This window comes from Staurois parvus, unplaced genomic scaffold, assembly GCF_062004578.1.
Source record: "Staurois parvus isolate SC_StPar_1 unplaced genomic scaffold, SC_StPar_1.0 ptg000254l, whole genome shotgun sequence".
Classification (NCBI taxonomy): Eukaryota; Metazoa; Chordata; class Amphibia; order Anura; family Ranidae; genus Staurois; species Staurois parvus.
Genome location: NW_028318050.1, coordinates 1411622 through 1439503, shown reverse-complemented (window position 1 = coordinate 1439503; position 27882 = coordinate 1411622). Strand labels below are relative to the sequence as shown.

The 27882-nt window shown below is 47.9% G+C and overlaps 1 protein-coding gene across 1 annotated transcript in view; it reads left to right on the top strand.

Moving 5' to 3' along the window:
- Positions 1-27882, top strand: part of LOC149459569 (uncharacterized) — a 180977-nt gene that overhangs the window by 27759 nt on the left and 125336 nt on the right. The window contains exons 2-3 of the mRNA XM_089680933.1: positions 1040-1308; positions 27324-27548. Of these exons, the coding sequence (XP_089537059.1) occupies positions 1040-1308; positions 27324-27548 (494 nt within the window). The remainder of the gene's footprint in view (positions 1-1039; positions 1309-27323; positions 27549-27882) is intronic.

Sequence of the window (27882 nt, the reverse complement as noted above, 5' to 3'; positions counted from 1 at the left end):
ACCTGGGGAGACCTGTGCCTTTCGCTCTGAAACTTGATCTGCTTACATCCAAGGCTTAATGGCAAGTATCTTAACCCTTTAACCTCTCTCTGATATCTCTGTGCTGTGCTGTTAGTCTCTGTATGTTTATATATATATATCTTAGTTACATCTTTTTCTGTAAATATTTTTTTATTGCACCCGTTTGACCTTTTAGTAATAAATCTTTCTTTCTGAAAGTGTTGAACTGTTTCTATAGCTCTTAATTGCAATTTACGAATCCCTGTCTTTAAAGAGAACGCTACTGTGTTTGGTTGAACCTCTGTATAACCGGCCTGCGGACCATTTTATACAGACGATTATATCAACCATTGTAGTGTTATAGCTGAATGCCGAGTTTCCTCTTTCTCTGAATAAAAAGGAGGTGGTGGCAATGTGAAGCGTTAATTGCATAATTAACCTGACCCAGTAACAATCGATTCAGGCTGCTGGCACATCGATCTGAATCCATTAGCTAGAAAATCGTTGTGCAGGTGCAGCTGGGTGTGACATTGTTACGCACGTCACATCGCGGTTTTAGTTTGGCTAGCCCTTTGGTCATGAGTTTGGGTGAGAAGGTCTGGGGTCTGACGCCGCGATTGTGACATATTGGACGTCGCAATCGTGGGATCGTCGCATGTTGATGGCAGCGATCTTGCATTCCGTGACACCCTCTACCGCCTTCCATGAGTGATTATCTTGCTGAATTTAGCCACAAATGTCCGGAGGAGAACAGAAGAGGGAAGCAAAGTAATAAGAGAACACATCACAACTTGTCATGTCCTGGACTTACCCCTCTAACCTGCTGCCCTAGGCAGTGGCCCATAAGTGCCCCTATGGCACATTCAGGACTGGCGGTCCTCAGCCCCATAAATAGACATCATGACGGTTACAGAGAGAGGTTCGTCCTGAATGTCACCCAGGATCTGTATACAGCATTTCTTTATATCACTTTTATATGTATACTGTATATAACAAATCACATCGATCTTCTCACTTCTTCTCCTCTGTGTTGTTTCAGTGATATGACGAGTGGGGAGGAGAGCAGAAAGTACCTGATTGTCTTCACACAGGACCCCGACACCGATGTGTCACAGATATTATCGCTTCTATCAGAAACTTCATCCTGTCAGTGTGGGGCTGTGTGCTGCACATCTTATCTCAAAGAAGAAATCTGGGAATCTTTTGTTGATAAAGTCATTGTTCTCTATCACCCATACTCTGCAGAGACCCCTCTGCCGGATCTGTCTGATATGAAGGGTTTCCTGGATTACTACAGAAGTAAACGTGGTAAGTGAGTCATACGGAGTCCCAGATGAGAAAGGGATCTCCTGGATTCTGGATCCACTCTGAACGGCTCCACAGATCAGAGCCCATTGTAGGATCATATGATAGCTGATGTATAAATATTGTGATATGCAGAGTCTCCTTTCACATCAGAGATCCCGGATTGTATGAGATGTATGTGTGAGGAAAACTTCATTGTGATTTATTATTATTATTATACAGGATTTATATAGTGCCATCAGTTTGCTCAGCGCTGCACAATATAAAGGGAGACAATACAGCAGCAATACAATTTAATACAGGAGGGAAAGGAAGGCCTGATCCTGGGAGCTTACAATCTAAGGCTCCATTCACATCTGAGCGTAGCGCCTTTCAGCGTTTTTAGGGTGATTTTTTTTCCATGCATATTTTACCACGATTTTGCATTTTTATACAGTGTTTTTAGCTGCTTTGTGAGCTGTGACTTTTTTTTTTTTTTTTTTAAGTAGATCCAATATCAATCATGATGCCCGCTGCTGCCGCCACCCACAAAAAGGAAAAAAAAAGGCTCCACTCCTGACGCTGGCTCTTGGCTGTCTGACTGCTGGCTTGACAGTTCTTAAATATGTAAAGGGAGGGGCTATCACGTATGTGACTCCGCCCCTGTGTGACATCATTGACCCAGCATGCCCCAGTTGATGTCACATGGGGGTGGGGTCACACAGGTGATGACATTGGGTTGCCCCACCCTAACTGATTTAAGAACTAAATATCAAGTGTAAGCGAGTGCTGGAACTATATAAGCAGCTAGCACAAAGGTATAAGTAACAGCTCCTTATAGATAAATGTATAGAAAGTGCAGCTAAAATAAGTGAATAATACTAATGTTAAAGCAAAGTGCAAATATCAATCTGAAAAATAAAATTGCTCAATGGAACAGTCAAGTACAACGTATTAAAAAAATATATAAAATGTTATATTGATAAATGTTGAAATTAGTTCAAGAAGTTATTCGATCAACGTGGAACAATAAAGTGCAGCAAAAAGGTGAAAATATATAAAGTCCATTAAATATCAGTGGTGTACCCTTAAAGATGTGCATGGGCACGAAACACTTCGGGTTGAGTCACTTGCTGATATCACACCGCCGTTGCCCAAGGTCGGAACGGCGGCCATCTTGGTACATGATTTATATTCAGTTTTACTGTATTTCCACGTGGATTGTCTTTTATTCATCATACAATAAAATTCTACACTATATACAATTTTTGTCTCCTGTGGTGAGCTACTCCTCATAGTAGAGGGTCCACCTGCGTTTTGTGCCATTGGCTGAGCATCCCCTGCAGAGGCTTCATTGCTGTTACCTGTTGTCCAGATGAGATGTGCTTACATGCTGTTTACCACAAGATGTCTGATGAGTGTCCATCTGACAGGGGTGGTGGATGCCCATTTGGATCACTTCACAGTATTTCACAGTGATTGCCGTACCTATATTCTTACAGACAATTTTACCACTGATATTTAATGGACTTTATATATTTTAACCTTTATGCTGCACTTTATTGTTCCACATTGATTGAATGACTTCTTGAAAGAATTTCAACATTTATTAATATAACATTATATATATATATATATATATATATATATATATATATATATATATATATATAATAATAATTTTTTTTTTATACGTTGTACTTGACTGTTCCGGTTAGCAGTTTTATTTTTCAGATTGATATTTGCACTTTACTTTCACATTAGTATCATTCAATTATTTTTGCTCTTCACTTTCTATACATTTATATATTTAAGAACTTTCAAGCCAGCGTAAGAGTCAGACGGCCGGGAGCCAGCGTAGGGAATGGAGCCTTTTTTTTTTTTTTCTTTTTTTGGGTGGCGGCCATCAAGATTGACGTTGGATCTACTTCGGGGGACATTCTTTTATTTTTCTTCTTTTAATAAAGGACTTGTTAAAGACTCTCCTGTCTTTTTTCACACGACAGTTTTTTTTTTTTTTTTTTGTGTGAAGTAGTAGCAGTATCATGTACCCCATACTCATTCACATGGGGGGAGGGTCCAGGATCTGGGGGCCCCCTTGCTAAAGGGGCTTCCAGATTCTGATAAACCCTTCACCTGCAGACCCCCACAACCACAGCCCAGGGTTGTGGGGAAGAGGCCCTTGTTTCCATCAACATGGGGACAAGGTGGTATGGTGGTGGGGGGGTGAGCCCCCCTCACCCCAAAGCACCCCCCCATGTTTAGGGCATGTGGCCTAGTATGGTACAGGAGGGGGGGGATGCTCGCTCGTCCGTCCGCCCCCCTTTCCTGACCTGCCGGGATGCATGCTCAGATAAGGGACTGGTATGGATTTGAGGGGCACGCCATTTTTTTTTTTTTGGCATGGCGGTTATCCTCAAAATCCATACCAGACCCAAGGGCTTGGTATGGATGGAGGGGGAGAAATCCACGCCGGTTTTAAATAATTTTTTTAATTGCTGGCATTCCTTTCGTTTACATTCAGCTGTCATTGGGGAACCCCACTGACAGCTGAAACATTACCGCTGCAGTGGTTTTCACTACTAAAATACTGCATGATTTGATAAAATAACTCGTGGTATTTTAGCAGTGTTTTTTTAGTGCATTCAAACTTTTTTTTAAAAAATGCTATGCGGTATCCTACCTCATACTCGGATGCAGTAAGATACCGCTTAGTGGATTGTGCCCAATATCATCTATTGCATCATTTGTTGCTAAACTTACCAAAAACGTGCAAATCTGCCCAATTTGAGCTGTAAAAGTAGCTCCAAAACTTTTTAGAGCTTCAGGCGACTTGGAGTGGAAATGTGAACCATATCCATAGAGTAATATTAATTTTTTTTCCCCTGAGCATTTTGGAGTATCGAGCTTCACACTACAAAATGCTCAGGGATGAATGCAGCCTAAGAGGGAGGGGCTGGTGGTACAAAAGGTAAGAACTGTGGGGGATGAACTGATAAGAGAAAAAGAAGATATGGTTATTAGCTGAAGGGAGGATAGGCTTCCCTGAAGAGAGAGGTTTTCAGGGATTGCCTAAAAGTAGGCGATAGACAGATTGGGGTAGAGAGTTCTAGAGGATGAGGGAGGCTCTGGAGAAGTCCTGGAGACAAGCATGGGAGGAGGAGACAAGGGAGCTAGAGAGCAGGAGGTCAGAGAAGGGTTAGATCCTCTGCTGAGTATTCTTGCTGGCTGTGTCCGCACTGAAGAGATTCATCCTCTCTCTTTGTCCTGGTGACCATTGCCAATGAGATAGAAAGGCAAAGAAAAATCTAAAAATTAATCATCCTACCAGGTACCACTCAAAACTGAACACCAAAAAACTCACATAAAAGGTATGAATTTGGCTCAACACTTCAACCCTATCAAAATGTTAAATCATATATCAAAAATGGAAAATTATAAACAAAATTCTCTGTACGGACAAATCTCATTACCTAACAATACATTTTATTGATTGATTAGTTAAAACAAATACACATTGACCACATAGACACATTCATTAAAAAGTGACAAGGGTCACAGCTAGAGATCAGTAAGATATCTTGGATCAAAGTGCTCCTACTCCTTGACCTCTCTGCGGCCTTCGACACAGTCGACCATCCCCTCCTCCTCAAAAAACTACACTCCCTCGGCCTCAGAGATTCTGCTCTCTCCTGGCTCTCATCCTACCTGTCACAACGCTCTTTCAGTGTTACCTATAATGCTACCACCTCCCCCTCACTCCCCCTCTCTGTTGGGGTCCCTAAAGGCTCTGTCCTCGGGCCCCTTCTCTTCTCCATCTACACCTCCTCCCTTGGCCAACTCATACACTCTCACGGCTTCAACTACCACCTCTATGCCGACGACACACAAATCTATCTCTCAACCCCCCACCTCACCACCTCGGTCTCCGCCCGAATCACACACCTGCTGAGCGACATATCAGACTGGATGTCTCTCCACTTCCTTAAACTGAACCTCTCCAAAACCGAGTTTCTTGTCTTCCCCCCAGACTGGACCCCACCCCCCATTGACTTCTCCATCACATCCAACAACGCCACCATCAAACCCGCCCCGCAGGCCAGAGTACTTGGTGTCATTCTGGACTCCAACCTATCCTTCCAGCCCCAAGTCCAATCTTTAACAAACTCCTGCAAACTCCACCTCCGCAACATCGCCAAAATCCGCACGTTCCTAACCCCAGAAACCACTAAACAGCTCATCCACTCCCTCATTATATCACGACTCGACTACTGCAACTCCCTCCTCACTGGCCTGCCTCGCCGCTGGCTATCCCCGCTTCAGTCCATCCTGAATACGGCTGCCAGACTCATTCACCTTTCCAACCGCTCCATCTCCGCCACCCTCCTTTGCCAATCCCTCCACTGGCTTCCGATTGCGCAACGGATCAAATTCAAAATCCTAACGCTGACGTACAAAGCTGTCCACCATACTGCCCCGAACTACATCACTGACCTAATATCCAAGTACCGGCCAGCACGCACACTCCGCTCCTCACAAGACCTCCTTCTCTCTAGTTCCCTGGTCTCCTCCTCCCATGCCCGCCTCCAGGACTTCTCCAGGGTGTCACCCATCCTCTGGAACTCCCTGCCCCAACCCATCAGATTATCACCTACTCTCCTCTCCTTTAGGCGCACCCTGAAAACCCATCTCTTCAGGGAAGCCTACCCCACCCCCTGCTAACCTGCCGACCTCCTCCACTCTTCCTACCACTCCATCCCCCACAGCTATCTCCTCCTGTGCCACCATCTCCTCCCTCCTAGATTGTAAGCTCGAAAGAGCAGGGCCCTCGATCCCCTCATGTTTTGCATTGTATTGGTATTGTTCTGTCACATGATCTGTCCCCCTTTGTAATGTACAGCGCTGAGCGAACTATTGGCGCTTTATAAATACTGTATAATAATAATAATACATACTGTATATATGGTAGATAACGTATCTTTATTTTATATAAATTAGATAACAATCAAAGCTGAGAGCTCTCAGAACAAAGGGACAGTCATAGAGGACAGATGGAAAGTGTGGCCACTAAGTGTTTAAATTAATGCACAGCATGCTGGACTAATATTGAACCCTGGTCAGTCCCACACACAGTTGACAAGGACATATAATGGGTAAATTCCTAAATCTCCAGATTTGTTGGCATATCAAAGATGAAGGTGAATGGACATAGTCCCGATATATTTTACTGGAGATTATATCAAGTATGGTTCCATTTTCAATCCTGTTTACAGACAGTAGTGGTATTGTATAAGATGTGGCCACAAAATATCCAAGCCAGAGGAGTATTAACCATGAGTGGTCCAGAGGAGGAAAATATAATTAGTGTAGGGTCATTTTATAGGTATGAGTTACCCAAAAGCACCCCCTGTGTGCATCAACCTCCCTCTCACCAGAACTGCTACTTTGTAGCCTGTATATCCTCCGGTTTTGTTGCCTGGTATTGATATCCTGGACATATAATGGCTCCAACACAAGCGATTGATCCTGGGCAAAATGGCAGTGCAAAAACCTTGAAGTATTCTTCAAACAGAACAATATATATAAATGGATAATGTCCCTTTAAGGTGTATAATGGATTTGTATACTGATCAGTCCATTCTTAGTCAAATGTAGATCCAGGCATGGCCGGCGACTTACCTGACCAGTTTCGCCGGACCCTCCTGGCTGCTTCAGAGGCTTGTATTACACAAAATAAAAAGCCCTCTTACAGGCTTCAAGAAGGCCGTCACAGATGGACTGCGCATGTGCGATGAACTGTGATGTCATGATGTAAGCACGTGCAACATCACGACTCCACAATGTCATCGCCATCTTGAAAAAGGAAGGGAAGGATGAAAACGGGGATGGAAAAAAATCACATAATACTGAAAAAGCATTGAAAAACTCAAGTGTCACTAAATAGATCTCCATAACAGGGACCACAACATGAGGGCACTAATTGAGTTTCTTTCTAATTAAAACAAACACTTTGGACAACTCATGTAGTGCTGGCATACACCACAAGATGGCCCCAAAAGGAACCACTCCCGATCTATCAAAATACATGATGATTCCCTGGTTCAATCTTTATAAATGGTATATATGAGTAGAATATTATGGACTTAAGTCTATTATAACAATGTAATTATCACAAAAGGAGAGAAAAAAAATGAAACAAAATGAGATAGAAAGCTATTGTAAACCCAAAATGTTGAAGAGCAAGAGGTGGGGATGGGGGAGATGCCTCCAATGGGGGCCAATGTTCTAATGACAAGTGTCTAATGGAAAATCCCCTCATTTGGGGAGATTTGTTCTCATTACGTTATGTCTTTAAAGAAGAAATCTTGGAAAATGTTTATTTTCCCATGTGGTGGGGCTGTGCCGGCACTGCATGGGTTAAATGCTTGTTTTTGTGTAGGGGCTCTGAAAGTAAGGATATACTTTCCTATTCCACCGATCCTCCAAGCGCAAGACTGATCCCTGCTGCTCCAGCCCCCCCACTTTAGCAGTCTTGTGAATGGGCTGTTCCTGACTTCATCATGCCCACAGAGCAAGTTCGGACGTGAGGATGGCAGGAACAGTCCACTGCTGGACGTGGGGGGAGCATGGTTTTCCAGAGGATTGGAGGATACGGTAAGTATAGTTTATCCCTGAGCCCTAGAAAAAACAAGCACTTAACCCATACAGTGCTGGCACAGCCCCACCACATGGGAAAATACACATCTTCACCAGAGTTCTGCTTTAAGACAAGAAGTGAAGGGAAATCCCCATAGCAGGGCACAGATAGTAAACATTAACCCAATGGGGTGTTTAACACTTCTCTACTCTACGAAAAACTTAAAAAAACCTTCTGACTATACACACACTATACAAACATAAAGAAAGATTGTTTAAACAATCTTTAAAGTGTTTTACAGATAATTGTCCTCTGTGCAGAGCAGGCATGACTCCCCCCCCATACATAATCCAGCTGCACAGTTTGAAAATGAGAAGGAAAGTCTGATTGTATGATAATTAAATCTTCCAATGTGTATGTAGCTCTCATGTGATTTTTCTTTTGTTCCCCCAAGTGATCTTAAAGTGTATTTACACCCAAGAACTAAAATATCATCTACTGAAGATTACCAATCCTTAGATGTGATGGCTGCATTAGTTTTCTGTTTTCAGGCTAAGATCACTTTCAATTCAGAAAGATAGGACAGAAACGGGACGGCGATCCAACATTTTATAGTTTTCACTGGAACAGGCATGAATGGTTAATTATCCAATGGGTGCACAGTATAGAAATAAATGAGCAGCCATCCAATGGGTGCACAGTATTGAAATACATGATAAGTCATCCAATGGGTGCACAGTATAGAAATAAAATGAGAAGTCACCCAATGGGAGCACAGTATAGAAATACAGGAGAAGTCATCCAATGGGTGTACAGTACAGAAATACACGAGAAGTCATCCAATGAGTGCACAGCATAGAAATACACGAGAAGTCATCCAATGGGTGTACAGTACAGAAATACACGAGAAGTCATCCAATGGGTGCACAGCATAGAAATACACGAGAAGTCATCCAATGGGTGCACAGTACAGAAATACACGAGAAGTCATCCAATGGGTGCACAGCATAGAAATACATGAAGTCATCCAATGGGTACACAGTACAGAAATACACGAGAAGTCTACCAATGGGTGCACAGCATAGAAATACATGAGAAGTCATCCAATGGGTGCACAGTACAGAAATACATGAAATCATCCAATGGGTGCACATTATACAAATAAATGAGAAGTCATCCAATGGATGCACAGTACAGAAATACATGAGAAATCATCCAATGGGTGCACAGTACAGAAATACATGAAATCATCCAATGGGAGCACAGTACAGAAATACATGAAATCATCCAATGGGAGCACAGTACAGAAATACATGAAATCATCCAATGGGAGCACAGTACAGAAATACATGAAATCATCCAATGGGTGCACATCATAGAAATAAATGAGACGTCATCCAATGGGTGCACAGTACAGAAATACACGAGAAGTCTACCAATGGGTGCACAGCATAGAAATACATGAGAAGTCATCCAATGGGTGCACAGCATAGAAATACATGAGAAGTCATCCAATGGATGCACAGTACAGAAATACATGAGAAATCATCCAATGGGTGCACAGTACAGAAATACATGAAATCATCCAATGGGAGCACAGTACAGAAATACATGAAATCATCCAATGGGAGCACAGTACAGAAATACATGAAATCATCCAATGGGAGCACAGTACAGAAATACATGAAATCATCCAATGGGTGCACATCATAGAAATAAATGAGACGTCATCCAATGGGTGCACAGTACAGAAATACATGAGAAGTCATCCAATGGGTGCACAGTATAGAAATACATGAAGTCATCCAATGGGAGCACAGTACAGAAATACATGAAATCATCCAATGGGAGCACAGTACAGAAATACATGAAATCATCCAATGGGAGCACAGTACAGAAATACATGAAATCATCCAATGGGTGCACATCATAGAAATAAATGAGACGTCATCCAATGGGTGCACAGTACAGAAATACATGAGAAGTCATCCAATGGGTGCACAGTATAGAAATACATGAAGTCATCCAATGGGTGCACAGTATAGAAATACATGAAGTCATCCAATGGGTGCACAGTATAGAAATACATGAAGTCATCCAATGGGTGCACAGTATAGAAATACATGAGAAGTCATCCAATGGGTGCACAGTATTGAAATACATGAGAAGTCATCCAATGGGTGCACAGTACAGAAATACACGAGAAGTCATCCAATGGGTGCACAGTCAGTTCAGTATACGCCGCCATAACCTTTGACACTGGACAATGCCACATGGCAAATAAATTGGTGACTTCAGTCACAGAGGGACCAGCTAAGCGGCACCAACAATTTTCCCTCTTTGAAGCTCAGTAAGCTCTGACATGACTCCGTATTACTAACAGCGCACGCAGTAATTGAGGAAAGTGAGGCTTCCCACCTGTTAGCTAGGTGTCTCATCACACAGCAGAAGCAAAAGACAGTTACATCACTTCCACTTTCACTGCAAAACATGTCACTCACACCTGCATATCATGTATTGTTTCCATTTTTTCGTCCTACCCCTGTAGGTGGGAGCTAGACAGATGAACAGCATGGATATGGATACAGCTCTAGCCAATAACAGGGGGAAGAGAGCTACATTGCATGCTGGGAGATGGTATTTATACTCTGGGAGCGCATGCGCTCTTCGTCCTTTATGGAGTGGATTGCATGTGTGGCCTTGGCTCTCCTTAAAGCTGACTGGGGGGTATGCTGCTGGTATCACAGAGAGAGACCACCGGTTGTTCTACAAAGCCCTGTGAGCACAGACATTGTGCAGCGATGGAATTGGCCTTTTATTTTGCGGTTGCACATGTTACCTTGTGGATTACACTGTCTCCATATCCTGAGCGTGGAGTAGGGGAGATCCAATATTTCTTGTTTATACTTTTGTTTATACTTTTGCTGCCTCTGGTTGGCCTCTGCAACAAGTAAGGCCCCTTTCACATGGGCAGACTGGTGGGTCCATCTGTCTGTTTTTCAGGCAGACCTGACCAAACCACTTATTGCTCTCTATGGAGCTGCGGAAGTAAACAGGCTTGTGTCCGCTTACACCTGCCTGTATCTCATCAGATCCACTAAAAACAGACGGATGGAGATCCCTTCCTCATCCATCTAGTGATTTGGATTAGATGACAATTGGATATAAACAGACAGGCGGTCCGTTTACATGTGACCAGCCATAGAGGAGAGTGGGCCGTGTCTGTGTCTGCTCTGCATAAGCGGAGTGGGCACAGACCTGTCATTCACCTGCTCAGCGGGGGTCAGGGACAGATTCCCCGCTGAGCAAGCGGAACCATTGGCAGAGTCCCTTTGTGTGAAAGGGGCCTAAGAAAAAATGGATGCAAAAACAGATGTAAACTGAACTGAATTGAAGATGGATGTACAAACTGATGTAAACTGTGACTGAACAGATGACATTCTTTGAAAGGATCCTAAGCAGGTTACATTGTGTAGATTTGCTCCACTGTTGAGTTGTAAAAAGAGGTTTTGGATACAATATGCCAAATTGTTACATTGGATCTTTGCCACCCTATATCCTCTGTAAAATGAAGATTATGTTAACCCATATGTGGGGCTTAACATGTTGTGGGGTTTAACTTTGCAAACACACGTGTGTAGGTATGCATATGTGTTTCAGTTTGTATAGTATAAGTATGTATACATGTACAGTATATTTATACGTGTTATATGAAATTGTAAATGCATGTGTGTGTGTGTGTGTGGTGCAGTGGGTCCTGGGTTCCTCCTGGTGCAGTGGGTCCTGGGTTCCTCCTGGTGCATGACAATGCCCGGCCTCATGTGGTGAGAGTATGCAGGCAGTTCCTGGAGGATGAAGGAATTTATACCATTGAATGGACCCCACACTCGCCTGACCTAAATCCAATAGAACACCTCATGTCACCAGATGTCATGTTTCGATTCATGCAACGTTGCCAGGTTGCACCTCAGGCTGTCCAGGAACTCAGTGATGTCCTGGTCCAGATCTGGGAGAAAATCCCCCAGGACACCATCTGTGGTCTCATTAGGAGCCTCCCCCCGACATTGTCAGGCATGCATACAAGCATGCGGGGGCCATACAAACCACTGAGGACCATTCTGAGTTGCTGCAATGACATTTCACCAACATGGACTCGCCTGCTGCATCATTTTTTCACTTTGATTTTCGGGCTGTCTTTGAATTCAGTCCTCTGTAGGTCGATCATTTTCATTTCCATCAAACAATGGGGTGTCCTTACTTTCCTAACACATCACCCCGTCCATGTCAGTATAGAGATCCAGCAGGAGAGTTCTCCCCATTGAGATCTGATGTGTTCCTTTAATTTTTTTGAGCAGTGTGTGTATATGTATGTGTATGTGTGTGTGTATGTATGTATGTATGTATGTATGTATGTATATATATATATTTATTATACTGGCAGTATGTACAGTGTTTCTTTGTAGTATGTAAGTAATGCAGAAAAAAATACGTATAAAACAATGCTGTACATCTAAAAAATGGTGATAATTGATAGAGGAATGAATTGAAAATAATGTATAGTAGTAGCATGTTAATTATGATGTTAGTAAGGTTGTAGGGGAGAATAGTGTATTTGTTAATGGCTTTGATTATATTTAGAGATGAGCGAATCGAAGTAGGCGAAGTGGAATTCGTTTTGAATATTAGAAAAATTTTGATTCACGCCGAATCAGAAAATTAGCATACTTCGGATGCGCGAATCGAAATTTTTCCTAAAATGGCGGCGACATGTGTGGCGACGGAGCGGGGATGTCTGGGAAGGCGCGCAGACACGGCGCGCTGACCCATAATGCATTCATTCATGACATGTGATCGCATTAGCCAATCAGCAGCCAGCCAGCCAGCACTGTGTAATGGTCGAGCTATAAATGGCGGCCATTTTAGAATTCTCCATTTGCCTCCAGTCATTCAAGAGAGGCAGACCTCTCTGTATTAGGGACAGAGTTAGGGACACAGAAACGTTACTTAGGGACACAGAAACGTTACTTAGGGCCACAGAAACGTTACTTAGGGCCACAGAACCATTACTTAGGGCCATAGAAACGTTACTTAGGGCCACAGAAACGTTACTTAGGGCCACAAAAACGTTACTTAGGGCCACAGAAATGTTACTTAGGGACACAGAATTGTTACTCAGGGACAGACACAGAATTGTTACTCAGGGACAGACACAGAATTGTTACTCAGGGACAGACACAGAATTGTTACTGAGGGACACAGAATTGTTACTGAGGGACACAGAATTGTTACTCAGGGACAAACACAGAATTGTTACTCAGGGACAGACACAGAATTGTTACTCAGGGACAGACACAGAATTGTTACTGAGGGACACAAAATTGTTACTCAGGGACACAGAACTGTTACTCAGGGACACAGAACTGTTACTCAGGGACAGACACAGAATTGAATTACTGAGGGACACAGAGTTGTTACTGAGGGACACAGAGTTGTTACTGAGGGACACAGAATTGTTACTGAGGGACACAGAATTGTTACTCAGGGACACAGAATTACTGAGGGACACAGAATTGTTACTCAGGGACAGACACAGAATTGTTACTGAGGGACAGACACAGAATTGTTACTGAGGGACACAGAATTGTTACTGAGGGACACAGAATTGTTACTCAGGGACACAGAACTGTTACTCAGGGACAGACACAGAATTGTTACTGAGGGACACAGAGTTGTTACTGAGGGACACAGAGTTGTTACTGAGGGACACAGAATTGTTACTCAGGGACACAGAATTGTTACTCAGGGACACAGAATTGTTACTCAGGGACACAGAATTGTTACTCAGGGACAGACACAGAATTGTTACTGAGGGACACAGAATTGTTACTGAGGGACACAGAATTGTTACTGAGGGACACAGAATTGTTACTGAGGGACACAGAATTGTTACTCAGGGACAGACACAGAATTGTTACTGAGGGACACAGAATTGTTACTGAGGGACACAGAATTGTTACTGAGGGACACAGAATTGTTACTGAGGGACACAGAATTGTTACTGAGGGACACAGAAGTGTTACTCAGGGACACAGAATTGTTACTCAGGGACAGACACAGAATTGTTACTCAGGGACAGACACAGAATTGTTACTCAGGGACAGACACAGAATTGTTACTCAGGGACAGACACAGAATTGTTACTCAGGGACACAGAATTGTTACTCAGGGACACAGAATTGTTACTCAGGGACACAGAATTGTTACTCAGGGACAGGCACAGAATTGTTACTGAGGGACACAGAATTGTTACTGAGGGACACAGAATTGTTACTGAGGGACACAGAATTGTTACTCAGGGACAGACACAGAATTGTTACTGAGGGACACAGAATTGTTACTGAGGGACACAGAATTGTTACTGAGGGACACAGAAGTGTTACTGAGGGACACAGAATTGTTACTGAGGGACACAGAATTGTTACTCAGGGACACAGAATTGTTACTCAGGGACAGACACAGAATTGTTACTCAGGGACACAGAATTGTTTCTCAGGGACACATAATCGTTGAATTAAAGAGTATGTCAGACAACATGCAGAGGAGTGGCAGAGGAGGCAATGTTTTAGGAGCGAGCAGACGTGGCAGCAGAGGAAGGGGTCGAGGCAGCACTATTCGCAGCCAGAGGCCAGTGCTCCCGGTGTCATCCAGCGGTCGTGTCTCCACCGACAACCCTGCCGTCATCGATTGGTTGGCTCGGTCGTCTTCCTCTTCCCAGGTCACCTCTGACACCTACAGCCAACGGTCGGTGTGTACGTCAGACACAACCGTTAGTTGGCATGGCCCGGGAGCAAGCCCACTGAAATCACGTGTCCTCTACCTGCCCCTGTCCTTTGCTGTTCCCTCACCAAGCAAAGTATCGCATGCTGTGGGCTCAGCCCCACTGTACAGTGAGGAAGAGCTAACAGAGGGCGGTGAGGAACGGGGGGAGACATCCGCCTCTTCAGCAGCCAGGCGAAGAAGTACTGGCGAGGAGAGCGGCTCGGTAGCCGGTCTAGAGACAGGTCTGTCTCCTGACCCACACGCAGCCGAGGGGGCTAGTAGTGAGGCGGAGACTCTAATTGATGATGATGAGGCTGATCGCACTTGGCAGCCTCGTCGTCATCAGGCAATTTCTTCCGCATCATCAGGAGAAGAGGGTGCCAGCTTGGCAGCGAGCAAAACAGTCGGTGGGTTGCCCAGGAGGCAGCAGGGTCGCAGCAGTGTCAGTGGAGGCAAACGGCCACGGAGTAGAGCACCAGCTCCACTGCAGCCTACCACCACGGCCAGTAGTGGTGCCGGTGTGCACGGAGGAAGTAGCAGTCAGCCAGTGAGGAGTAGCGGGGGCAAAGTTTCCTACTCGGCGGTGTGGCAATTTTTCGTCAAGCCGCCCGAGGAAGTAAACGTAGCCGTATGTCGAATATATGGTCAGAAAGTCAAGCGTGGCCAGGGGGCCCATGTTGGGACTACAGCGTTGCGTCAGCATATGCAGCGTCGCCATTCGGTGGCCTGGGAAAACCGTGATAAAGATACGGCGGTTCTGCCTGCCCCAGCCCCCGCTCCATCACCCGCTCCGTTACTTGTTCCGTCACCCGACGTCAATCGCCCTCTATCAGCCAGTCAAGGCTCCAACACCTCTGCTGAGGGGAGTTGTTCCGCTCGTTCAGATGCTCCTTCTCCTGCTACTCCTCTTCACGGATTCCGTCAGCAGTCTTTTTTGGAATCTGTTTCCAAGAGACAACAGTTTGCGAGCACGCACCCGACGGTGCAAAAGCTGAACGTCCTCCTGTCCAAGTTGCTGGTGCTGCAGTCCCTCCCTTTCCAAGTGGTGGACTCAGCACCTTTCCGAGAAATGATGGCTTGTGCCGCGCCGCGGTGGAGAGTGCCAAGCCGTCATTTCTTCGCCAAAAAGGCAGTGCCAGCCCTGCATTCACATGTAGAAGAGATGGTGGGCCAGTCTTTGAGCATGTCGGTCTCTGCCAAAGTGCACGGCAGCGCCGACGTGTGGAGCTGTAACTACGGTCAGGGACAGTACATGTCATTTACGGCCCACTGGGTGAACGTGGTGCCAGCACAGCCGCACCAGCAACTTGGACAGGTCACGACGCTTTTGCCTCCACGTTTGCACGTCCTTGGTCCAGCAAAGATGTCCGCCTCTACCACCTCTTCTTCCGCCGTGTCCTCAGCCGCCACCCCTGTGCCAAGTCCCATTACCCGACCGGCATATCACATGTGCAGGGCGCAACGGTGTCACGCTGTGCTGCACCTGGTATGCCTTGGCGAACGTAGTCACACAGGGGAGGAACTTCTGAGTGTAATGAACAGAGAAATCGACAGATGGCTGTCTCCGCGCAAACTGAAAATCGGAACCATGTTGACCGACAACGGAAAGAACATGGTGTCTGCTCTGCGTCAAGGAAGGTTGTGCCATGTGCCATGCATGGCTCACGTGTTCAATCTGGTTGTCAAGCGGTTCCTAAAATCCACCATCCCACTGCAAGACATCCTTAAAATGTCACGTAAACTGTGCATGCATTTCAGCCATTCCTACACCGCAAAGAACACCCTCCTTGAGCTGCAGCGGCAGAACGGAATTCCACAGCATCGCCTGATCTGCGACGTTGCAACAAGGTGGAATTCAACTCTACACAGGTTAGACCGCCTTTACGAGCAGCGAAAGGCCATCACCGATTTCCTGATCTTACAAGCGGATAAAGGTACTCCCCTGTGTAACTTCGATGTCAGCCATTGGCAGCTCATGCGTGACACCTGCCGCTTGCTCAGGCCCTTTGAGGAGGCCACGCTATTCGTGAGTCGGCAGGACTATGGGATGAACGACGTCATTCCTCTGTTGCACGTCCTGGAACAAATGCTGTTAACAATGGCTGGTCAGGGTGCGGTAGACGTGGCGCACAGATCTCAACGCCACATGACCCCTGTGGGGGCAGGACAGGAAGAAGAGGAGGAGGTAGAGGAGGACATTTGTGCTCAGGAATTATTGAGTGAAATGGGTGGTTTTTCCACTCAGCGGACAGGAGTGGAGGAGCAGGAGCATCTGGTGGAGGAGGAGGAGGAGACAGAGGACCCAGACGCACCGTGGCAGTATGCTGTGGAGATGGAGGCAGGGAGTCCCTCGCATTCCTTGGCACAAATGGCCCATAGCATGCTCGGTTGCTTGCGTAGCGACAGCCGAATAATAACCATCAGACAGAGGGATGACTTTTGGCTGTCCACCTTGTTGGACCCTCGCTACCGTTCCAAAATGGTGGCCTTTTTCACACCTGCTGAGAGGGAGGCCAAAATTACGTACTATAAAAACCACCTATGTAGTCAGTTGGTCTCTGCCTTTCTGCCGTCTCCCATTACTGCGCCATCTTCAGACACTGTGGGCCCTGTGCGCTCGCGTTCCGCTGCCATGGCAGCAGGGGAGGGGTGGGGTGGTAGGAGCAGTGGCAGCTCCACCAGCAGCGGCTGCCTCAGTCTGCAGTCGATGATGAGTAGCTTTCTTCACCAGCGCAGTGAGGAAACTACTAACCAGCCGCAGCAGCAGCAGCAGCATCAGGTGGACCTGGAGCAGGAGCTCAAACAACAGGCTTGGGCCTACTTGGACAGCACCCTGCCAACCGAGGTAGACAATCCCCTTGACTACTGGGCAACGAAACTTGACCTTTGGCCCCAACTAGCTGAATTTGCCCTTGAAAGGCTGTCATGCCCGGCCAGTAGCGTGGCATCTGAGCGCGTGTTTAGTGCGGCAGGAGGTATTGTAACTCCGCGGAGGACACGACTGTCCACCCAAAGTGTGGAGAGACTCACGTTTGTGAAAATGAATCAGGCGTGGATTAGTCTGGATTTCAAACCACCAGTTCCTGACACAACTGACTAAATCGGCCAAGAATCATGCCCCTGCCATGTGCCACTTTCAGGTCTCCTCACACTGCTGCTGTGTTCCATTTTGTCATAGAGTGCTGGCAGATTACGGGCCTCCCATAGCTGCTGCCAGGCCCCTAATCTGCCATGGGCCCCCGTACCGCCTCCTCACGCTGCTGCCAGGTCCACAGTGTGTCATGCCATGTGCCACTTTCAGGTCTCCTCACACTGCTGCTGTGTTCCATTTTGTCATAGGATGCTGGCAGGTTACGGGCCTCCCATAGCTGCTGCCAGGCCCCTAATCTGCCATGGGCCCCCATACCGCCTCCTCACGCTGCTGCCAGGTCCACAGTGTGTCATGCCATGTGCCACTTTCAGGTCTCCTCACACTGCTGGTGTGTTCCATTTTGTCATAGGGTGCTGGCAGATTACGGGTCTCCCATAGCTGCTGCCAGGCCCCTAATCTGCCATGGGCCCCCGTACCGCCTCCTCACGCTGCTGCCAGGTCCACAGTGTGTCATGCCATGTGCCACTTTCAGGTCTCCTCACACTGCTGCTGTGTTCCATTTTGTCATAGGGTGCTGGCAGATTACGGGCCTCACATTGCTGCGGCCAGGCCCCTAATCTGCCATGAGCCCCTGTACCGCCTCCTCACGCTGCTGCCAGGTCCACAGTGTGTCATGCCATGTGCCACTTTCAGGTCTCCTCACACTCCTGCTGGATTCCATTTTGTCATAGGATGCTGGCAGATTACGGGCCTCACATTGCTGCGGCCAGGCCCCTGATCTGCCATGGGCCCCTGTACCGCCTCCTCACGCTGCTGCCAGGTCCACAGTGTGTCATGCCATGTGCCACTTTCAGGTCTCCTCACACTCCTGCTGGATTCCATTTTGTCATAGGATGCTGGCAGATTACGGGCGTCTCCCATTGCTGCGGCCAGGCCCCTAATGTGCCATGGGCCCCTGTACCGCCTCCTCACGCTGCTGCCAGGTCCACAGTGTGTCATGGGTCCCTGTACCGCCTCCCATTGCTGCTGTCTCCATCGCCACACTCTGCCATGTGCCACTTTCAGGTCTCCTCACACTCCTGCTGGATTCCATTTTGTCATAGGATGCTGGCAGATTACGGGCGTCCCCCATTGCTGCGGCCAGGCCCCTAATGTGCCATGGGCCCCTGTACCGCCTCCTCATGCTGCTGCCAGGTCCACAGTGTGTCATGCCATGTGCCACTTTCAGGTCTGCTCACACTCCTGCTGGATTCCATTTTGTCATAGGATGCTGGCAGATTACGGGCGTCTCCCATTGCTGCGGCCAGGCCCCTAATCTGCCATGGGCCCCTGTACCGCCTCCTCACGCTGCTGCCAGGTCCACAGTGTGTCATGCCATGTGCCACTTTCAGGTCTCCTCACACTCCTGCTGGATTCCATTTTGTCATAGGATGCTGGCAGATTACGGGCCTCACATTGCTGCGGCCAGGCCCCTAATGTGCCATGGGCCCCTGTACCGCCTCCTCATGCTGCTGCCAGGTCCACAGTGTGTCATGGGTCCCTGTACGGCCTCCCATTGCTGCTGTCTCCATCGCCACACTCTGCCATGTGCCACTTTCAGGTGTCCTCACACTGCTGCTGGATTCCATTTTGTCATAGGATGCTGGCAGATTACGGGCCTCACATTGCTGCGGCCAGGCCCCTAATCTGCCATGGGCCCCTGTACCGCCTCCACATGCTGCTGCCAGGTCCACAGTGTGTCATGCCATGTGCCACTTTCAGGTGTCCTCACACTGCTGCTGGGTTCCATTTTGTCATAGGCTGCTGGCAGATTACGGGCCTCACATTGCTGCGGCCAGGCCCCTAATCTGCCATGGGCCCCTGTACCGCCTCCACATGCTGCTGCCAGGTCCACAGTGTGTCATGCCATGTGCCACTTTCAGGTGTCCTCACACTGCTGCTGGGTTCCATTTTGTCATAGGCTGCTGGCAGATTACGGGCCTCACATTGCTGCGGCCAGGCCCCTAATGTGCCATGGGCCCCTGTACCGCCTGCTCACGCTGCTGCCAGGTCCACAGTGTGTCATGGGTCCCTGTACCGCCTCCCATTGCTGCTGTCTCCATTGCCACACTCTGCCATGTGCCACTTTCAGGTGTCCTCACACTGCTGCTGGATTCCATTTTGTCATAGGGTGCTGGCAGATTACGGGCCTCACATTGCTGCGGCCAGGCCCCTAATGTGCCATGGGCCCCTGTACCGCCTCCTCACGCTGCTGCCAGGTCCACAGTGTGTCATGCCATGTGCCACTTTCAGGTCTCCTCACACTCCTGCTGGATTCCATTTTGTCATAGGATGCTGGCAGATTACGGGCCTCACATTGCTGCGGCCAGGCCCCTAATCTGCCATGGGCCCCTGTACCGCCTCCTCACGCTGCTGCCAGGTCCACAGTGTGTCATGGGTCCCTGTACCGCCTCCCATTGCTGCTGTCTCCATCGCCACACTCTGCCATGTGCCACTTTCAGGTGTCCTCACACTGCTGCTGGATTCCATTTTGTCATAGGATGCTGGCAGATTACGGGCGTCTCCCATTGCTGCGGCTAGGCCCCTAATCTGCCATGGGCCCCTGTACCGCCTCCTCATGCTGCTGCCAGGTCCACAGTGTGTCATGCCATGTGCCACTTTCAGGTCTCCTCACACTGCTGCTGAATTCCATTTTGTCATAGGATGCTGGCAGATTACGGGCCTCACATTGCTGCGGCCAGGCCCCTAATCTGCCATGGGCCCCTGTACCGCCTCCTCACGCTGCTGCCAGGTCCACAGTGTGTCATGCCATGTGCCACTTTCAGGTCTCCTCACACTCCTGCTGGATTCCATTTTGTCATAGGATGCTGGCAGATTACGGACCTCACATTGCTGCGGCCAGGCCCCTAATCTGCCATGGGCCCCTGTACCGCCTCCTCACGCTGCTGCCAGGTCCACAGTGTGTCATGGGCCCTGTACCGCCTCCCATTGCTGCTGTCTCCATCGCCACACTCTGCCATGTGCAACTTTCAGGTGTCCTCACACTGCTGCTGCATTCCATTTTGTCATAGGATGCTGGCAGATTACGGGCGTCTCCCATTGCTGCGGCCAGGCCCCTAATCTGCCATGGGCCCCTGTACCGCCTCCTCATGCTGCTGCCAGGTCCACAGTGTGTCATGCCATGTGCCACTTTCAGGTCTCCTCACACTCCTGCTGAATTCCATTTTGTCATAGGATGCTGGCAGATTACGGGCCTCACATTGCTGCGGCCAGGCCCCTAATCTGCCATGGGCCCCTGTACCGCCTCCTCACGCTGCTGCCAGGTCCACAGTGTGTCATGGGTCCCTGTACCGCCTCCCATTGCTGCTGTCTTCATCGCCACACTCTGCCATGTGCAACTTTCAGGTCTCCTCACACTGCTGCTGGATTCCATTTTGTCATAGGATGCTGGCAGATTACGGGCCTCACATTGCTGTGGCCAGGCCCCTAATCTGCCATGGGCCCCTGTACCGCCTCCTCACGCTGCTGCCAGGTCCACAGTGTGTCATGGGTCCCTGTACCGCCTCCCATTGCTGCTGTCTCCATCGCCACACTCTGCCATGTGCCACTTCCAGGTGTCCTCACACTGCTGCTGGGTTCCATTTTGTCATAGGATGCTGGCAGATTACGGGCCTCACATTGCTGCGGCCAGGCCCCTAATCTGCCATGGGCCCCTGTACCGCCTCCTCATGCTGCTGCCAGTTCCACAGTGTGTCATGCCATGTGCCACTTTCAGGTCTCCTCACACTCCTGCTGGATTCCATTTTGTCATAGGATGCTGGCAGATTACGGGCATCTCCCATTGCTGCGGCCAGGCCCCTAATCTGCCATGGGCCCCTGTACCGCCTCCTCATGCTGCTGCCAGGTCCACAGTGTGTCATGCCATGTGCCACTTTCAGGTCTCCTCACACTCCTGCTGGATTCCATTTTGTCATAGGATGCTGGCAGATTACGGGCCTCACATTGCTGCGGCCAGGCCCCTAATCTGCCATGGGCCCCTTTACTGCCTCCTCACGCTGCTGCCAGGTCCACAGTGTGTCATGGGTCCCTGTACCGCCTCCCATTGCTGCTGTCTCCATCGCCACACTCTGCCATGTGCCACTTTCAGGTGTCCTCACACTCCTGCTGGATTCCATTTTGTCATAGGATGCTGGCAGATTATGGGCCTCACATTGCTGTGGCCAGGCCCCTACTGTGCCATGGGCCCCTGTACCGCCTCCTCACGCTGCTGCCAGGTCCACAGTGTGTCATGGGTCCCTGTACCGCCTCCCATTGCTGCTGTCTCCATCACCACACTCTGCCATGTGCCACTTTCAGGTGTCCTCACACTGCTGCTGGATTCCATTTTGTCATAGGATGCTGGCAGATTACTGGCCTCACATTGCTGCGGCCAGGCCCCTAATCTGCCATGGGCCCCTGTACCGCCTCCACATGCTGCTGCCAGGTCCACAGTGTGTCATGCCATGTGCCACTTTCAGGTGTCCTCACACTGCTGCTGGGTTCCATTTTGTCATAGGATGCTGGCAGATTACGGGCCTCACATTGCTGCGGCCAGGCCCCTAATGTGCCATGGGCCCCTGTACCGCCTCCTCACGCTGCTGCCAGGTCCACAGTGTGTCATGGGTCCCTGTACCGCCTCCCATTGCTGCTGTCTCCATCGCCACACTCTGCCATGTGCCACTTTCAGGTGTCCTCACACTGCTGCTGGGTTCCATTTTGTCATAGGATGCTGGCAGATTACGGGCGTCTCCCATTGCTGCGGCCAGGCCCCTAATCTGCCATGGGCCCCTGTACCGCCTCCTCATGCTGCTGCCAGGTCCACAGTGTGTCATGCCATGTGCCACTTTCAGGTGTCCTCACACTGCTGCTGGGTTCCATTTTGTCATAGGATGCTGGCAGATTACGGGCCTCACATTGCTGCGGCCAGGCCCCTAATCTGCCATGGGCCCCTGTACCGCCTCCTCACGCTGCTACCAGGTCCACAGTGTGTCATGGGTCCCTGTACCGCCTCCCATTGCTGCTGTCTCCATCGCCACACTCTGCCATGTGACACTTTCAGGTCTCCTCACACTCCTGCTGGATTCCATTTTGTCATAGGATGCTGGCAGATTACGGGCCTCACATTGCTGCGGCCAGGCCCCTAATCTGCCATGGGCCCCTGTACCGCCTCCTCATGCTGCTGCCAGGTCCACAGTGTGTCATGCCATGTGCCACTTTCAGGTGTCCTCACACTGCTGCTGGGTTCCATTTTGTGATAGGGTGCTGCCAGATTACGGGCCTCACATTGCTGCGGCCAGGCCCCTAATCTGCCATGGGCCCCTGTACCGACTCCTCATGCTGTGACGTTGCAACAAGGTGGAATTCAACCCTACATATGTTAGACCGCCTTTACGAACAGCAAAAGGCCATCACCGATTTCCTGATGTTACAAGCTGATAAAGGTACTCCCCTGTGTAACTTAGATGTCAGCCATTGGCAGCTCATGCGTGACACCTGCCGCTTGCTCAGGCCCTTTGAGGAGGCCACGCTATTCGTGAGTCGGCAGGACTATGGGATGAACAACGTCATTCCTCTGTTGCACGTCCTGGAACAAATGCTGTTAACAATGGCTGGTCAGGGTGCGGTAGACGTGGCGCACAGATCTCAACGCCACATGACCCCTGTGGGGGCAGGACAGGAAGAAGAGGAGGAGGTAGAGGAGGACATTGGTGCTCAGGAATTATTGAGTGAAATGGGTGGTTTTTCCACTCAGCGGACAGGAGTGGAGGAGCAGGAGCATCTGGGAGAGGAGGAGGAGGAGGAGACAGAGGACCCAGACGCACCGTGGCAGTATGCTGTGGAGATGGAGGCAGGGAGTCCCTCGCATTCCTTGGCGCAAATGGCCCATAGCATGCTCGGTTGCTTGCATAGCGACAGCCGAATAATAACCATCAGACAGAGGGATGACTTTTGGCTGTCCACCTTGTTGGACCCTCGCTACCGTTCCAAAATGGTGGCCTTTTTCACACCTGCTGAGAGGGAGGCCAAAATTACGTACTATAAAAACCACCTATGTAGTCAGTTGGTCTCTGCCTTTCTGCGCCAACGTCCATCCTCAGACACTGTGGGCCCTGTGCGCTCGCGTTCCGCTGCCATGGCAGCAGGGGAGGGGTGGGGTGGTAGGAGCAGTGGCAGCTCCACCAGCAGCGTGGGTCCCTGTACGGCCTCCCATTGCTGCTGTCTCCATCGCCACACTCTGCCATGTGCCACTTTCAGGTCTCCTCACACTGCTGGTGGGTTCCATTTTGTCATAGGGTGCTGTATGGCCTCCCATTGCTGCTGCCTCCACCGCCACACTGTGGCTCCACACTCTGGTTTTGGCCCCGTGACTGGCCAAATGAGTGAAGTGTGCGGTGATTCTAAGATCGACGACACTCATCTGCATGTCATACTGACTGACAGTATTATTTCTCTTCCCCAGCAGACTCCAAGGGCATTTAAATTAAAGGTACAGTGTTCTGCACTAATATAAAGGCTCTCTGAAGCCTAGAAACACCCTTTTATAAGTTAAAATCGCAGCGAATATATTCGACTCAAATCAAATTTTTTTCACGAATTCGCCGAATCAGTCGAATCGAATTTTTGAATACTTCGCTCATCTCTAATTATATTGATTAGATGTATTTTTTTGTTTTATAATTATGTTTTCTATATATAAACCAAGAATGTGTAGTGCAATAACTTCTCATCCAGACATATAAATGTAATAAAGTAATCCTCCAGTAATCCCATGCAAGATAAATCCACACTACAATAAATGTCCGACTCCCAAATAGCAAAATGTCCAAATTAGTGCATTTAACAATCACTTTCCAGAAGACTTGCTTGTCCCAAGATACTCTCCCTGCTCACCTTTTAAGTTTGATCTACAAATTATAATAGGTAAAATGAATTTATACAGATGTGAATCCTTTCAGGTGGCAACTAATGTAGAATTTCTTCACTCAATCACGACTCCAAAAACGTGTATGTATAAAACAAAGATATATATCATAGTGCAACACCATTTAAATTAAAGCTAATGATTGTGTGCATACAACATATGCGCTCACATTAGAACAAAACACACCGTACTCCACAACAGTGTTGTAAAGTGTTCACTTCATCCAACATATATATACGTGCTTCCCATCACCAATGAGTGTGCCATGCACTCACCTTCTTCCTTGACCCATATATCACATAGGTCATATGCACTATAAATGTTGGTAAATCTGTTGCCTGTCCACCGCTATCCCTTACCTAGCTATTTCCTTGCTACTGGCCCTTTAAGAGACCAGATTTCAGCTTCCCACCAGGATGGTAAATGCTCAGGGAAAAAGAGGACAAATTGTTGTGCAACCCCATAAAAAAGATTTCCTTTTATGAAGCTATTAAAATCCACTCACAAAGTGCAAAACAGTGAAGGCATGTAATTCCAATGACAAAAATGGTTCCTCTCACCACACTTCCTGGTTTGTGCAATACCTGAAGTGATGTCACTAGGCTCCACCCATGTGCTATGTCACTGGTCACGTGACTTCCTCAGGGTGAGGAAGCCGTAAGACCACTGACTCAGAGACAACACGCAGATACACATCCCAACAACTGGGAGTCGTACCTCGGACGGGTCCCTACAATTTACCTTTTTTACCCATCCTAACCCAAAAGAACCTTGTACCCCATGTGCCACATGCCAAAGCAAACCACAACCACCAACATAACCCAGCACACAAAGACACAATGTAGGGCAGAATGGTGGGAAGAAGACCTCTGACTAAAGACCACCCCAGACCAAGTGCCAGACAACTCCCTGCAGCTCCCCCCATCCTTGACCTTGACTCAATCAGATATTTTTGCCGTCCAATTTACTTTTAAATTCTTCAACCAACCACCTAGCCCAAGCCCCTTTAACCCCTGCCATGCCCTCTGTCTATTTCCTGTGTCATTTTTCTCCAGAAATCCCCCCCCTGTACTGATCTCAGCCTCTCTCCTTCCAATCCTCGCATCTGTGCCAGTTACCTCCCCGAGCTTGTCAGTCACACAGAAGGGAAGATCAGTTAATGATCCCCTGTGCCTGTCAGCTCCCTGCTTCTACCAGCCTGCCTTACACCAACATTGTGACCAGCAGATCAGCAGAGGACATTTCTCCTCTGCTGCTTCTAATAATGGTGAGTGTGCACACATTTTCATGAGCAGTTGTGCCTATTATTCCTCATACCAGGTCTTTGTTTTCTATAATGGTTACATACTTATGGACCCTCCCAGTCCAATGTTGTCCACTTAAAGCTGCCAGTTTATTCAAAATATTATTTTTTACTATACACTAAACTTTGGTTCGGCCCTCCACAACAGTCTCAGTTTCTCATGTGGCCCCTTGGAAAAATGAATTGCCCTCCCTTGGAATAAAGTAAGCTTCCAGTTTTTTCTAGAACTGTACCCCTTGGTCCTAAGTCGTCCCCTTTTACTTATAACTAGGAGAACATTAGAGGGGAACTCAGCTAATCAAGTGCTGTGGCTGCTGCACATAAAACTCTTCCACAGGCAGACTGTACACAGAGAACAGCCATACTGCAGTCGGTCTTACAACCCGACTTGGCAACAACTTACTGTGTGGTAACAGCCACCTGAACCCGTGAGAAGATTTCATTCTTGATCCTATAGCTGGTTTTAGTTGCTACTCTTAGAGGGGCTCCCCTCTCTTTATTTTACAGTTTAACTCCTCATTGGGGGATATCCCTGGGTGCAACTGCCTACTATTGAGAGCTGTTTACTGTATATACTGTAAGATATTTTGTATATGACTCGGTACTTGGTATTTGGTACACATAATAAAAAACTTGCTTGGTTGTTAAAAAAAGGCTTAAATCTTTCCCTATCTTTAAATGTTTATCATTCATTTTAATAATGCAATTGTACCTGACAGTTACACTATTGAATATATGCCACTGCATATAAATAGTTCAGCCTAAAGGTGGCATCTGCTGGCTGAAAGCTTTCTATTTATCATTGGGGTCTCCAACCTGCATGTAATGACTAAGTCACAGCTGATATAGTGGTCACATGATCAGGAGCCACTCTGATTGGCTCCTGATCATCAGTGGAGACCCTGACTGCTGGGATTGAGAGCCACCAGCCGTGCAAAGTGTCACCTTCAGGATGTCAAAGGGGAGAATATTAAATAATGTATTCACGGCTTTGTGCTGAGGAATAATACAAAAAAAAATGATTGCAGAAAGGAAGGGATAACACATTTGTGAATGGAGAGTACAGCCAGACACACACACACTTCAGTCTGATTGTTCAATCTACTATGTTTTTACTATAACAGTTGAATGTAGGAATTGTGTTTTGTTGACCAACTCTTTAGAGCTACAGTATGCTTGGAAGGTTCTTACATGTATTGTCTAGTTTATAGTCTTGTCTACTCTGTAGGTCCAGGAAACATAAAAGTTGTGATAAGTGATGTGAACGATATAAATTCGGAGAGAAAGATTATAGCTGGATGGATGAAGGGGGAATACCCGGACTGTGAACTCCTGACGCTGAGCAAAGAAGAAATGGAATATCTGACTAAACATAAAATAAACCCTCTATCAGTGGAGAGAAGAATGGCCAATAAACTGCGACACATCCACCACATCCTAAAGGAGGCTTCAGGTAATGGAGACATTTCAGTCATTTATTCCTCTATTATCCTCCTATAAATACATTGGGTTTTTATGAATATTTTGTAGCACCCTCCTAGCACAGGATGCTGGGTAAATATAGTTGTTGGCTCCTTCTGCAATCAAGGAAACAATAATTGTTTGTTCTGTCCCATTCAGGGTCTCCCAGGCTGGGAGTATGATTGCTTCCTCCTGCCTCTGAAAGGCATTTCCAAAGCTTAGGTTGGGAGATTCAAATCATCTAGTCTGAATATCTATTGTGTTCCAGCCAATCCCTGGGGAGGAGTGTCTAGTAGGGGTTGGAATTGAGATAATTAGTCTGAGAC